Below are 14613 nucleotides of genomic sequence, written 5' to 3'. Positions count from 1 at the left end.
ATCTTATGACATATCCATTAATGTTTGAGTAATAAGTTCAGTGCAGGTATAATTAGATTCCATTGAATAGATAATAGGCTGTTTACTGTACGATAATTTCAATCTACAAATAATTTTTAGACTACTTCTCCTCTTCTCTACTCCCCAAGGAAATATTAATCTTATCACATTTATTAGTGATTAATTAAGCAGATTGCATCTATAATAGTCGAGTCACAGCTGGTAGCCATGAGCCGCGCACCGTACAGCTCCAGCACAGTGAGTCAGCCGCGCATGCGCCAGTAGACGCCATTTTCATTCTGATCTGTGAGAGAGAGTGAGTTAAAACATGATGTTACTTTGCTAATTCCGAGCTGAGCCTCTCGCTGATCGATCTGGGCAGAGGCTCATGTGGTAGTGGAGTGTGTGACCTGCCTGGGGAGCCTGAAGGCGGGGAGGGGCGGGGGGCAGGAGGCAACAGGAGGGACAGGACGAGTGAGTACAGGCTGTGTTTTGGACCTGTGGGGACTCCTGGGAGGGGAGGCAAGGCTCTTTTACCTCCGTTCTCCCGCAAGGAATCAGGGTATGAGACAGGCAAGTGCATTTCTGACATAACATATCTTCGTCCTGCACACCTGGCGGGCGGGGACAGGTGTGCAGGCAAGCAGGTGTGTGGTGCGAGGTGTTTGGCAGTGGTGGTGGTGGTCCTAACCCTCCACCAACGATTTCCTGTTTAGTATTTCATAACTCATTTTTCGGCGGGTGTGGTGGTGTGGTGGGCGTGTGGTGCGTGCGGCGTGGTGTTCATGGTGGCATGGGTGTGTGGTAGGAGTGTGGTGGGGGGCGTATGTGGCGTGTGTGGTGCAGCTTGTCAGCCACTAACAGGTGAAGGAGGCTGGCTGGCTGGCTGGGTGGCACTGTTAGCACGCCATGGGACAGTGCCAGGGTGTGGACAGTGCTTCCCAGTACTGCTCTAAGGGGCTGAGCACTGCTGCCTCACTGTGCGGTGTCAATGGCTGTGTGATTGAAATGGCTTTGTACTAATTGTGCCACGCCTATTGTGATTGAGTCCATTATGTGTGACAGTTAGCCAGCCAGTGTGTTATCACGGGTGCAGCAGTGCCAGACCACCTCCCCTGTGCTTGGGTCAGGTTAGGTTAGGGGCTCTGGTACTAGAAACAAGTGTTATAATTAGTAATTAATATTTAGAAGCATATATCCATACTTGTTATATTTGAGGTGAGGTTAGATTAGTGCTTATGTGCTGGAAACAAATGTCATAATTTGTAGTTAGTATCTGAAAGCATTTATTCATACTTGACATCCTTACTAGCCATAGCCATGTTACACCAGAGGTTAGGTGAGGTTAAGGCTTTTGTGGTGGAAGCAAGTGTCTATACTATCCTTAACCATGTTTTGTCTGAGGTGAAGTTAGGGTAAGTTAGGTAATGGGTGTTGGTGCTACAAACAAATGTCATAATGTATTGGTAGTATCTGTAGGCATGTATCCATACACTAATACTCATATTATTTGCAACCATGTTATATCAGGTTTGGTTAGGTAAAGGTACAAGTGTTATAATTAGCAGGTAGTTTTGTAAGCATGTATCCTTACAACCCATGTGATATCTGAGGTCAGCTTAAGTTTGGTAATGGCTATTGGGACAACAGGCTAGTGTCATCCAGTGTTATCCATACTGCCCATAGCTATGAGGTTAGGTTAGGTTAGGCACTAGGACAAGGAAGAAGTGTTACCCAGGGGAGCTGGCTGGCATCCTATATAGTTTTTGCTCCTCCATGTATTGTCCCAGTCCTCCATTACCTATATCTATACTCTGTCCAGGCTCAGTTATGTCTGCTGTAGAATTTGAATTAATGATTAGTTAGTATCTGCTGCTTAGAATGCTGTTATTTCAAAGTTAGTATCTGTTGCTTAGAATGCTGTTATTTCAAAGTTAGTATCTGTTGCTTAGAATGCTGTTATTTCAAACTTATCAGTACCTTGTAATTTTATTTGAAATGTTATTATGTATTGTTATATTTGGCTGTTTTTGATATTCTTTGTTGCTCTTATTGGATCATTTCTTATTGGTATTTTGAGTTATTCACATGATATATTTGTTTGGTGTATATATTGCTATTGTAAATACACACACACACACACACACAAAAAAAAAAAAAAAAGATATTAACTTAACCCATAAAAGACTGCATGCCTACAAGACAGGGCATGGTCGTTAGGAGACTGTACATAACTGACTGTATGTGGCAGTTAGGAGGAGACTTGTATGTGAGAGAGTATATGACATTCAGATAAAGATTGTATGGGAAGATGATTTAAGGAACTATATGTGAGAGTTAGGAAGGGGTTGTATGGGGAATTATTGTATGTGATAGTTAAGAGATTGTATGTGACAGTTAGGAGGCTGTACTAGACAGATATGGTAGATTGGTTGGGTTGGTTTAGGTTATGGTTGGCATACAATAGAGGAGCAGTTGACAGGTATGTGGAGAAGGTTCATCCCTTTGTCCTGCAGTGGAATCATAGACATATTGATAATGAGATTAGATGATTAGATAACTCTGTGTGTGTGTGTGTGTGTGTGTGTGTGTGTGTGTGTGTGTGTGTGTGTGTGTGTGTGTGTGTGTGTGTGTGTGTGTGCATGATGGTGAACACTTGAAGTAAATAAGTCTGAGAGGTGTAGTAACTCCCTAGCACACATACAAATTCATGTGATAAGTAACAATGATAAAGTTTAGTTGTGTTGTATAGATTACTTGCTCTTTTGTGTATGTGTGTGTGTGTGTGTGTGTGTGTGTGTGTGTGTTAAAGACATGAAACAAATAATTATAGGAGGTTCAGTAACTACAAACATCCATACAGATTCATTTGATAAGTAATGATAACAAAGTGTTGTTCTGTCAGTGCATCACATCTACTGTGGTTAATAATTCAATCCATGTGTACCTTTTCTGAGCATCAGTTCGGACAAAGACACCTGTGTAAGGTGTAGTAGCTATGTTGATTAGATTTCATAGTAATTCAGGTCTAGGAACTGTGGAATGTCTTATCAGTCACTTGCCCTCATCACCATAACTCTCATGTACGTTAGGCTGTGCTAGGTTTTGATTATATTAATGGGCCTTAGGAATGGAGGTGCCCTAGTTGAATAGGTTGTGTTCAGTGTTGCTTTTAATGCACACTAAGGACTCTAGGAGGTGGAGTTTTCCTACATTATTGGAGGAGGTAAGGATGGAAGTGGGATAGATAGAATCATAGCATACTCAATTGATAACCAGTGAGAGTCATTAATCTGAAACCTAACAACTATTTAAGTCATTATATAGTCCAACATGCTTAACAGTGAATGAAATGTGAAAAGATAACCATAGGATTGGAAAGAAAAGTTGGAAAAACATCTTTTCACATTGTCCTTTGATCTGTTACAAGTGCATTTAAGTGTGTGCTTCCTGTTTTTTTCTCTCTCTCTCTCTCTCTCTCTCTCTCTCTCTCTCTCTCTCTCTCTCTCTCTCTCTCTCTCTCTCTCTCTCTCTCTCTCTCTCTCTCTCTCTCTCTCTCTCTCTCATAGAAATGCAAAAGAATTGATCTGAAGGGAGTGTGATGCCCAGCTGTGGAACATTATAGAAGCACTGGCACCTTTTGAGATCAAAGCTGTGTTAACTCAAGATGTTACAGTAGCATGCTTTTCTCATCACAAAGGCCTTTGTGGTTTCTAGCCAGCCTTGACTGTCCTGGCATTAAATAAGATGTAAAAGTAGCCGTGAGAGACCCTGGCCAAGGATTGACACAAAGGCGTAAAGTAGGTGTGATGCTTTAGACACAGGGACCATAATAACTGCCAGGTCCTGAGATAATTGGGGTCCTTATGCCTACGGTCACTGCACCTGCACCACTGTAAACCCCTTTCTGTATAGTGTCTGAATGCTTGCCTCACTCTATTCACTGTTGTAATGCCTTGTGCCTTGAAACACTTGAGAAATTTATTGATTTAAAGGCTTGAGGGATGGGAGGAAAGTGTGAGGGACCGGTGATAGGATACAGAGTATGTTACATCTCAACTGTCGGACCATAGCCAATCAAGCTGTAAGGGTTACCAGTTCTTATGTTTTTATTACTGTTTTTATGCTCTTATGTACCTCCTCCCCCTATTCCTGTTCTTCATTATTTTTATTTTATTTATTTTTATTTTATTTATTTATTTATTTATTTATTTATTTATTTATTTATTTATTTATTATTTATTTTTTTTACATTGTTAGGAACAGTATTCTCTCTCTCTCTCTCTCTCTCTCTCTCTCTCTCTCTCTCTCTCTCTCTCTCTCTCTCTCTCTCATCTTTATCACCAGCCTAATTGTTTTCATCCTGTTCTGTAACTTAATTTTGTTTATCATTTAAGTTTTTGTATCGTTGTTTAAGAAAGGGAAATTGATTTGGATCCACCTTGTGTACTTTCCCTTGTATTGTCTTATTCCATGACTGCTTGTATTTTTCAGATGGATGTTTTGCATGAGTGATGTAACCAGAAGCAAAATATAGCCGCCGCGTTAGCCTCGGCTGCCTCGTCCCCAAGATGGCCACGCTCATTCGGCCGGGGAACCTCAGAAACCCTGAAGTAGCTGACCTGTTTGAGCGTGAGGATCCTGAGAGACTCTTTGATGACCTACGAGAAATTGGCCATGGAAGTTTCGGAGCAGTGTACTACGCTCGGCACGTTGCCAAAAAAGAGGTAATGTTTTTAAAGTTTGTAGAGAAAACAGAAATTCAAAAAGGTTTCTTTCAGTATAAGAAGTATTAAGTTGCTTGTTCCTTTTAAAAATGCTGTGTGAGTTAATTTTTTTGTTTGATTTATTCATATGTGTTAATCCTTATGTAGTAAGTGATGCATTGGTAATGCCAACCTTGAGAGAGCTAGTTTTGTAGTTTGTGTTCTTTATGTCAAAGATAAACCACCCAAGCACCAGAGTAGAATATCATCAAGAGGAAGAGTCAGCCTAAACATTCTAATTCTTGTCTGAACTGGTGCTCTTTCTTGTCACCTCAAACTAAACATGGAAGCATCCCAGTTATTGTAATATTCATCCATGTAATTTGTTTCATTTAAGGAGAAAATCAAGTTCTTCACACATATCCACAAAAATGTGTTTGCTTGCATTTCATTCCATTCTGTGCCCTACTTTATTTTGGCAAATATAATCTACCTTTCCAGAAGACACTTGCTTATCTTCTGCCTAATTTTTATTTCCTATCCTTGTGTTTTGTACCACCATTTAATGTTGATGTGTCAAGAAAGAAATTCTGGATAAAGTTCTGTTTGCAAGGTTTCATGGGAAAATAATGTTGCCATATTTGTTAAGAGCACCACCTATGTGAAATCTTTAACACAATGATTAATATGTAAAAAGATTATACCTTTATTTTCCTTCCAGGTGGTGGCTATCAAGAAAATGTCATATAATGGAAAACAAAGTGCTGACAAATGGCAAGACATCCTGAAGGAAATAAGATTCTTACGCAGCCTCCGTCACCCAAACACAGTCACCTATATAGGATGTTATCTCAAGGAGTCAACAGTCTGGGTGGGTGGTCAAATTTCTCATAGTGTAGGGATGGGCTGTTCTCATTGTAGTCAGAGGGGGTTTCTTTAAAAATTCATTTTCTTTCGTTGTGATTTCTTATCAGTATGTCTGTCAACATATGATCCCTGTTGCTGATAACTTCCCTACCTGGTAAACTTTAACATTTCTTGCTCTCCTCAATCTATTAATTCTTACAACACATGTTTTCATCATGTTACAAATGTTGTATAGACCATTTCCTCATCTCTTCATTTGTAGGGACATATCTTACAGTAAAAATACATAAATGCATCTATCTGTTCTTTAGAACTGTCTACTTGCTTGTGAATTACATCCATGTACAGCTAGCTCCCTACTTGAAGCAGCCTTCTTAACCCTATTTTTAGCTAAAACGACATGTCACCTCAAGGGATTTTAGTTGGTAAATATCATTGGCCAAAAGTTGCCTTGTAAATAAAGCCAGACCTCCTTTCTCAATCCCATTTCATATTTGTCTCCCTATCCCCCTTATCTCTCTCTCTCTCTCTCTCTCTCTCTCTCTCTCTCTCTCTCTCTCTCTCTCTCTCTCTCTCTCTCTCTCTCTCTCTCTCTCTCTCTCTCTCATACCTAAATGTTCAGGACATTTTTTTTACAATGTAAAACACACACACACACACACACACACACACACACACACACACACACACACACACACACACACACACACACACACACACACACACACACACACACACACACACACACACATCATGCATGGTGCAAGTAGAGGGTGATGAGAGGTCATCACTCCCTTGGGTCTGTAGATTAACTTCTGGAGAGAGATAGAGAGAAGGAAGGGGGAAATGAAGTCTTCAAGATGTTGTCTTGCCTCTTGTAACTTAGGTTTGAGCAACAACTTTGATTACAATATATATCCACCTTTGTTTAGTAACTGGACTGTCATTAGAAAATATCCATAGATATTGGGGTTTTTATTTTATTTTATTTTTTGTGAAATAAATTTAACTGACAGAGATTTTATATTTATTTGTATGGTATCAGCTTTGCCTGAGAGAGAGAAAGCAGGCCAAAGATACATGCCAGTGACAGCTGCCGTGAAAAAGATGACAGGTATTGCTTTTGTTAGAAATATAGGTATGAAAGTTGCTTCATCAAGTAGGGAGCTGCCTATACATCTCTCTCTCTCTCTCTCTCTCTCTCTCTCTCTCTCTCTCTCTCTCTCTCTCTCTCTCTCTCTCTCTCTCTCTCTCTCTCTCCATTTTACTATCCTGAATTTATTTTTGATGTCAGTAGTTGAATATTTGTATAATAGATCACTAAGAATTACTAGTGAGCAATTTTGAAAATCTTGTTTACAGCTGGTAATGGAATATTGTCTGGGATCAGCATCAGACATTATAGAAGTTCATCGACAGCCTTTGCGAGAAGAAGAAATAAGTGCCATCTGCGAAGGCTGTCTACAAGGCCTCTCCTATCTACACTCATTAGGAAAAATTCATAGGGATGTTAAAGCTGGCAATATTCTCTTGACTGAAAATGGGACAGTTAAACTTGGTGAGTGATAACATTTGTTTTTGTATTTCTCTTTGAGTATATCATCATAGTATGTCTTGTATATGTGTTATCTCTTGCTTATTTATTGGTGCTGTTGGCTAGATATAATGATCTTTTGTTAACTTACAGCTGACTTTGGAAGTGCAAGTATAACATCACCTGCCAATAGTTTTGTTGGGACTCCATACTGGATGGCTCCTGAGGTTATATTGGCCATGGATGAAGGACAGTATGATGGGAAGGTGGGTATTGATTTTGCTGTTTTAATGACGTGGTGATAGCTGGGTGGCAGAGGTTATAAAGTGCTTATTTTGTCACAACTGAGGGCCTTTATGTACCATTTGGAAAGCTCTAACTTGGTATAAGAAATGCATGAAAGAAAACTGATAACTGGTGAACTATTTTGACAGCATAGTCTAATATTAATCCTTTGATGAAAAAAAAAATGGACTCCGTTTTGTATTTTCATCACTCAGACTTACACCAGGGTTGAGTTTTCTCAATAGTACTTACCTATAGCTAGGCAGACATAAATTTGTGTTTATCTTTTCATTCTGATTCTTGTTAGTAATTGAAATGAGTTACCTAAGATATGTTTCTGGCTTGAGAAGAAAGGATGTGGAAATCAATATAATGGAGCATAACAGTTTTGCTCTATCAAACAAGTGTGGAATAGTTGAGAGAGTCTAGTGCAGTGCTGTAAGATGATTTGGATGTATCGAAAGATTGGCAGCAAGTCAAGTAATGAAACAAGTGTTTATGTGTATAATTGTGAGTACAAGAGGATGATCCCTTGCCCCTCTAGTAAGTGAGAGGTCAGAATGATTGAATATGTGAGAGGAGAGGGAGAAAGGAGGATGAAGACTTGCAGAGACAGGAATCATCTCATAGACATTCCTTGAGAGAATCTATCTGGAACATTATCAGATTAAGATACATAAAATACACAATTAATTTTCATATGTTGCAGGTGGATGTATGGTCCTTGGGCATCACATGCATAGAACTGGCTGAGCGCAAACCACCCTACTTCAACATGAATGCCATGAGTGCCTTGTACCATATTGCCCAGAATGATGCCCCCAAAATGCAAGCCCCTGATTGGTCCAAAGACTTTCAGCACTTTGTTGAAGCTTGCCTTCAGAAATCACCACCCGATCGACCTACTTCAGCAAGGCTTCTCAATGTAAGTTCATGTTGGTGTGATAATTTTATCTATGTTTTATGGTTACCTCAGCTTGATATTGAACTGGTTTATTTAGTTGGTTAGGAATTAAGTTGTTGACACTATTTGCTTCCAGAGAATCAAGGAAGTATATGTTATTGGAGAACATATCTTTCTTATAGTCATGGCAACAGGGAGAGAAATGACTAGAGTTTTGTAGGGAAAGACAGCTGTCAGATCAGGTCATGTAATGAGAAGTGTTGTTGTGTAGTGACCATAGAAGATAGCAATAACATGGTGGATAGCTTCACTGTTACCTGGTAAACAAGGTTAATATTCATTTAGGAGTAGTTCTAATTTCATGGATTTAGGAGCAGTTCTAATTTCATGGATTTAGGAGCAGTTCTAATTTCATGGTTGTCATTTTCTTTGCCAAAAAGCCACAGTGCGTAGGACAGACCCAAACAAGAGGATGCGAGTGGGTTTACTTTAGTTGATGTCGTGGAGTGCAAGAAAAGAAGTCTTATTTTGAATATGTGCTGGTAGGGTGTAGGGAACATGAATCCCTTTTTTTTCTTTCTTTATAGTGGGGAGATGGAGGATTCCAGCATAAGGGAGCCAGATTCACTTCTGCTACCCAAGCAGATTAGTTTACAAACTTTGATGAGCAGATGATCAGTGGTATTAATCTGTGAAGTTTTTTGCAGTTTCATCCTCAAAGGCATCACTATAGTTTATAAATGTTTTTTTCAAGAAATACTTTTTACCTGTAGGTTTATTGGAGCATAACCCAGTTATAAGTCCAGTTGTACATCTATAGAAAACATTTTGGAGAATCAGGGAGATCCAAGAACCAAACATTTTTGTTTCCTTCCAAAACTTTTCACAAAATTAATCCTGCTCATCTGCCTCAGGAACCTAACATTTGTGTTGAGTAAGGGTCAACGGCATGGCAAGTTTTGTGCTAAGTACAATAGTGCATCCATGGCACAAAATGAATGTTCATGTGGCTGGCAGATTTGATGATGCTAATGATTATGATGCTTACATATTCCATTTTTGGAATGGATGAGTGCTATTACATATAACTGAGACACTTGGATATTGTAATACTTAGATATTTATTCTTATGTACTTACTGGATGCTACATCTCATTTTTAATATGCAACTTTTCCCCTTAGCATGAGTTTATCTTGAGACACCGGTCAGCAACACACATCATCCTGGATCTAATCACTCGGACAAAGAAAGCAGTTCGTGAGTTTGACAACCTAAACTATCGAAAAATGAAGAAAATCCTCCTGTATGAAACTGAAAGCCAGCAGGGGGATGTAGAAGGTGAGTTCATCAGGTATTGTAGCCACATAACTAATTACCTACATACCTAATGTCATGAAATATAAACTTTTCAGTAGAAATTATCGGATTACAACACTTGAATTTTCTTGTGTTTTTTAAACTATATTTTAAAAGTTTCATTTGGTTTCATTTAATTATGTGTAGGATATTTAAGAAAAAAATAATGTTCATGAAATTAATGATAAGAGGTGAAAGAATTTCTTATGAAATCTATGGATGATGTAAAGACATTAATCAATTGAATGACAGAGTTGTCACATAAAGTGCATTTTCTTTTAATGATATCATGTAATTCATCCACCAAAAGGCAGCACAAGTTTGAGACATGAGTGCTTAAGTAAAGAATTCTGTAATTAGCTTTATGTCTTGCCTAGTCTGCTTTTAATACAGTATTTCTTATAGATTAGTGTTTATTACTAAATGCTTCTGATTATCTTTTTTTATGTTTTCTACACTAGTATGCACAAGGTGTGAAGGTGACTTATTGCTAATATATTATTCCTGTGAGAGGATACTTTCTAAGAAAGTTTTTTAAAGAAACATAACATTTATATTTAACACTAATTCTTTTTTTGTATCATATAGGTAAGTAAAATATGTGCATTAATTTACATGAAATAACAAAATTTATTGAAAGCCAGGTAAACATTTTTTAAATTTTCAGCAAGACACACTTATTTGATTTAAAGTACCCATATCACCACATATGTAAAGTTACAATGCAGGGTATCTTGCATGTAATAAAAGGCTGAATTTTAAAAGAACAGAAAACTGGATTGTATGATCTTTCCATATTCAAATTAATTCTGCTAGTCTATAATAGTGTTTATAAAGCTCATTTGGTGGTAGCCTTTTTGGTAATGCATTGATAATATCGTGCATTTTGAGTTGATTGTTCACATGGTCACATGCCGGTGTTTCTAACCTAGTGGAAAGGTTTTTTACTCTGTCCTTGCCAGCTTGTGCTTGCTGTGATGGACCATTGTCACAAATGCTGTTTCATGTTGTTTTCACTTACTGAGGTAGTCCCAGTCTTTTTATAGACATCCAACCCTTCAAGAAGTAAGCATTTCATGCATGGAGACCACAGAACTTCTGATCTTTCTAAAATTTCTGATTGGGGCAGAGCAAACTTGGTATTGTTCAATACCTCAAAACTCAATTCCTCCATCTATCAGCTCAACACAACCTTCCAGACAAGTATCCCCTCTTCTTCAGTGACACTCAACTGTCCCCCTTTTCTACACTGAACATCCTTGGTCTGTCATTTACTTATAATCTAAACTGGAAACTTCATCATATCTCTAGCTAAAACAGCTTCTGTGAAGTTAGGTGTTCTGAGACATCAATGCCAGTTTTTCTCACCTCCAGCTGTTTAACTTTGTACAAGGGCCTTATCTGTCCATATATGGAATATGCTTCACATGTCTGGGGGAGGGGTTCCACTCATACCATTCTTCTAGACTGGGTGGAATCAAAAGCTTTTCATCTCAACTCCTTTAACTGACTGTCTTTAGCCTGTCTCTCATTGCTGCAATGTTGCATCTCTAGGTATCTTCTACTACTATTTTCATGCTAACTGCATGCCTTCCCTCCTCCTGTGGCCTTGCTGCACAAGACTTTCTTCTTTCTCTCACCCCTATTCTGTTCACCTCTTATGCAAGAGTTAACCAGTACTCTTGATCATTCCTTTCTCTGTTAAACTCTGGAATTCCCTACTTGCTTCTGTATTTCCACCTTCCTATGACTTGAATTCCTTCAAGAGGGAGATTTCAAGACATTTATCCTTCAGTTTTTGACTACTGGTTGGGATCCTTTTATGGGACTGGCATCTTAGTGTTTTAATTTTTGTTGTCCTTGGCCAGTGTCCCTCCTACATTAAAAAAAAAAAAAAGTCCCAAAGGGTCAGTCATCTGCCTTTGTAACCCTTGTATTTTTCAGAAGTAAAGACATGGCACTTACCTGCATAGTAAAGGAAAAAAAGTAACATTTGGGATTTATTAGATAACTTAGCACTTACCTGCATAGTGGAAAGGAACAAAAAGTAACATTTGGGATTTATTAGATAACTTAATGTATTTATTATATGGTACATCTTATCCAGCTCATGTAAATGAGCTAAGAATACTTCTTTTGTGAAGGTCTTGCATGTATTCTTTACAAACGTATTTTCTCTGGCCTGGAATCTGTTGCATATGCCTAGAGACTCATACCACACGATGGGAATCACTTTCCTGTGTCTTGGTTTGGTTTCTTCACAGTAAGTCATTTCACTTCAGTATAGGATTTTATGGTTGTATAGACTGTGGAGTTTATTGCAGCATGAATTTCCACTGGTCAGTATTAACTTAGAATGGTTTAAGTAACACAACTTGCTAGTAAAAACAGCAAGTTGTTTCTTGTTTGTGTGAACTTGACCTTTGGTGATGGCAGATATTGGTTGTAAACTGATGTGTAGACAATCAACTCATTACTGCCCTAAGATATATCCTGATTCTATTTATCAGACTGTTGTGTTCATACTGAAATAATTGAGCCTTTTATCTTAGTTTTGTGCATATAAACTGCTTTTGCTATTATCTGTTAGCCATGCAGTAACTATTAGAATTTGTTAGATATATATATATATATATTCTACTGGTTCTTCACACAGTTGGCACACTCCTTGAGCTAGTTTAGCACATAGTAGGAGAACCAGTAACATTACACTTTTACTGACTCACAGACTCCACAGAGGAGGACCCGGCGGGGGGCGACAGCAGCAAGAGCAACAGCATCACATCAGAGAAGTCGGTCATATCAGCTGGGGTCAGTCAGTCGTCCCAGTCGCAGTCATCTTCCACCAACTCCCTCCACCATCACCATCTGCTTCATCAACCACCACATTCATATCAGACACCATCTCCACCCTTGCTACAGCCATCACACTCACCATACATTGCCCCTCCAGTGCCACCACATCACCATCATCCATCACATCTTCCATCACATTACTCACCACAGTCACCACATCATGGACTTGTATATCAGCACCAGCCTCCTTCATCACTCTCACCTTCACCATCATCATCATCACTGCACCAAGCAGAGCTAGGTATCCCAAATAACAACCACCATCCATTAACACCCTCTTCGCCACTCATTGACTCCTGTAGCATTACCTCCATTACTAGTACCAATGCGACATCCTCCACCACCCCAACCCTTCTCCTTCAGCTTCCGGGGCAGAATGCTCCCTCCACCACTACAAACAACAACGCCACCAACAACGTGTCTACTACTGTCAAGTCGCGCCGAGGAAGGGTAGGCGGCTCCTCCCCTTTGCCTTCCACCACTCACGTTGCCACCTGCTCGCTAGCTTGGACGGTGCACCACACCCCCAGATTAATTCACATGCTGAATGACACAATTAGTGCCAGACTAACCAGCTAGTCTATTGGCTGCCTGACAGTTCCTAGCTAACTAACTGTGATGATGGATTGACATGCTTTTCAGTTTGCACCCTCTCTCATAAATAACAGGAAGGGAAATCATGTTGGCTAATAGTCAATGCTTTTGAAAATATGCTGGAATAGTTTGTATGCAAACAAAATTAACAATAATGCTTTCTGCCCTCTTCTCTTTTAAGCCAAGTATTTGCAACCTTATGAAAACTATTTATATAAATAATATTTCATGTGTTTTTTTATGATGAAAGGTAAAATTCAAGTGAATTTGGGAAAACAACAGTTACCCATTGATATGTTAGTGAGGCAAGCTAGCTGTAGAATTGTGCTCCATTTAAGACAAGTCCTACAAAGTCCAGATCCTTCCACTGTGCTCAAATTCTGGAAATTAATTCCTGTCATGTATGCAACTTGGTGTTGCATTCTCAGCAGTTGCAGTTCATTTACTGGATCTGTTGCTTATTTGATCACCCATGTACTTAACCTCCATGGTTATATATATATATATATATATATATATATATATATATATATATATATATATATATATATATATATATATATATATATATATATATTTATTTATTTATTTATTTATTTATTTATTTATTTATTTATTTTTATTTATTCATTTTTTAATAATGTGCTAGACATATAGCCAGCCTAATTCACAATGAACCAAAGCTGTGGTGGATGCAGCTTGCCACATGTTTAACATGTGATAAGAGTAAATCAGTGTGTGCTCTCGTCATCAGTCGTATTGGACATAGAGCAGTCTTCGATTATTGCATTAGACTTACAGGAGTTTGAAACTGGCTGTAGTGCACCTGTAGAAGATGTACTACTTTACTATCCAAAGAGTATAGAGTGAGTGTAACTTGTTGCTCCCAAATGATTGTTGGTGTAGTTCATTGTAATGTCATCGTTTTAGGTTTCTGCTATGTACTTGACCTTGTGTAGGTGTCACACATTGTATAATCTGATGTGTGGGAGGGTCGTATTTCATTATATAAGTAATGTATGGAGATTTTACTTTATCATTGATATATTTTTGCACCTGTGACATCAGATTATTTTAATAGCTTACCTTAACCTGGCAGATACTATTCATTGTGTACTTAATCTGTGGCTGGGCCATAGTTCTTTGTATAATTGAACTAAGGCAGGTGTCCATCATTGTACACTTAACCTGTGACAGGCATGATTGTACACCATAATTGAACTCAGGCAGGTGTCCATCATTGTACACCTAACTTGTGACAGGCATGATTGTACACCATAATTGAACTAAGGCAGGTGTTCATCATCGTACACCTAACCTGTGACAAGCATGATTGTACACCAGACATAATGGCTGGAACTCATTGCTTATAGATTTTGTATTTTTGGCATAGCCAATATTTTTGTCATTTTTGACTGAGGTGTGAATCTCTCCTTGGTCTTACTTTCTGATCTTATCAGCTATTGCCAGCAGTCTGCTTTTTTTGTAAACAAATGGTCTTAATATGATT

The 14613-nt window shown here is 38.6% G+C and overlaps 1 protein-coding gene across 11 annotated transcripts in view; it reads left to right on the top strand.

Moving 5' to 3' along the window:
- The first annotated feature begins 234 nt into the window (after positions 1-234).
- LOC135102060 (serine/threonine-protein kinase Tao-like) overlaps positions 235-14613 on the top strand; it is a 43656-nt gene continuing 29277 nt past the window's right edge. For 2 of the 11 annotated variants that reach the window (XM_064006724.1, XM_064006719.1), the window contains exons 1-8: positions 420-573; positions 4495-4727; positions 5428-5577; positions 6936-7131; positions 7261-7373; positions 8102-8317; positions 9479-9635; positions 12382-12959. In XM_064006724.1, the coding sequence (XP_063862794.1) occupies positions 4572-4727; positions 5428-5577; positions 6936-7131; positions 7261-7373; positions 8102-8317; positions 9479-9635; positions 12382-12959 (1566 nt within the window). In that variant the 5' untranslated portion in view covers positions 420-573; positions 4495-4571. Of the gene's footprint in view, positions 317-419; positions 574-4494; positions 4728-5427; positions 5578-6935; positions 7132-7260; positions 7374-8101; positions 8318-9478; positions 9636-12381; positions 12960-14613 lie in introns of those variants that run through there. The other 9 variants (XM_064006726.1, XM_064006725.1, XM_064006730.1 and 6 more) reach the window with 9 other exon arrangements.

This window comes from Scylla paramamosain, chromosome 7, assembly GCF_035594125.1.
Source record: "Scylla paramamosain isolate STU-SP2022 chromosome 7, ASM3559412v1, whole genome shotgun sequence".
NCBI classification, from domain to species: Eukaryota; Metazoa; Arthropoda; class Malacostraca; order Decapoda; family Portunidae; genus Scylla; species Scylla paramamosain.
This window is presented reverse-complemented; position numbering and strand designations above follow the sequence as displayed.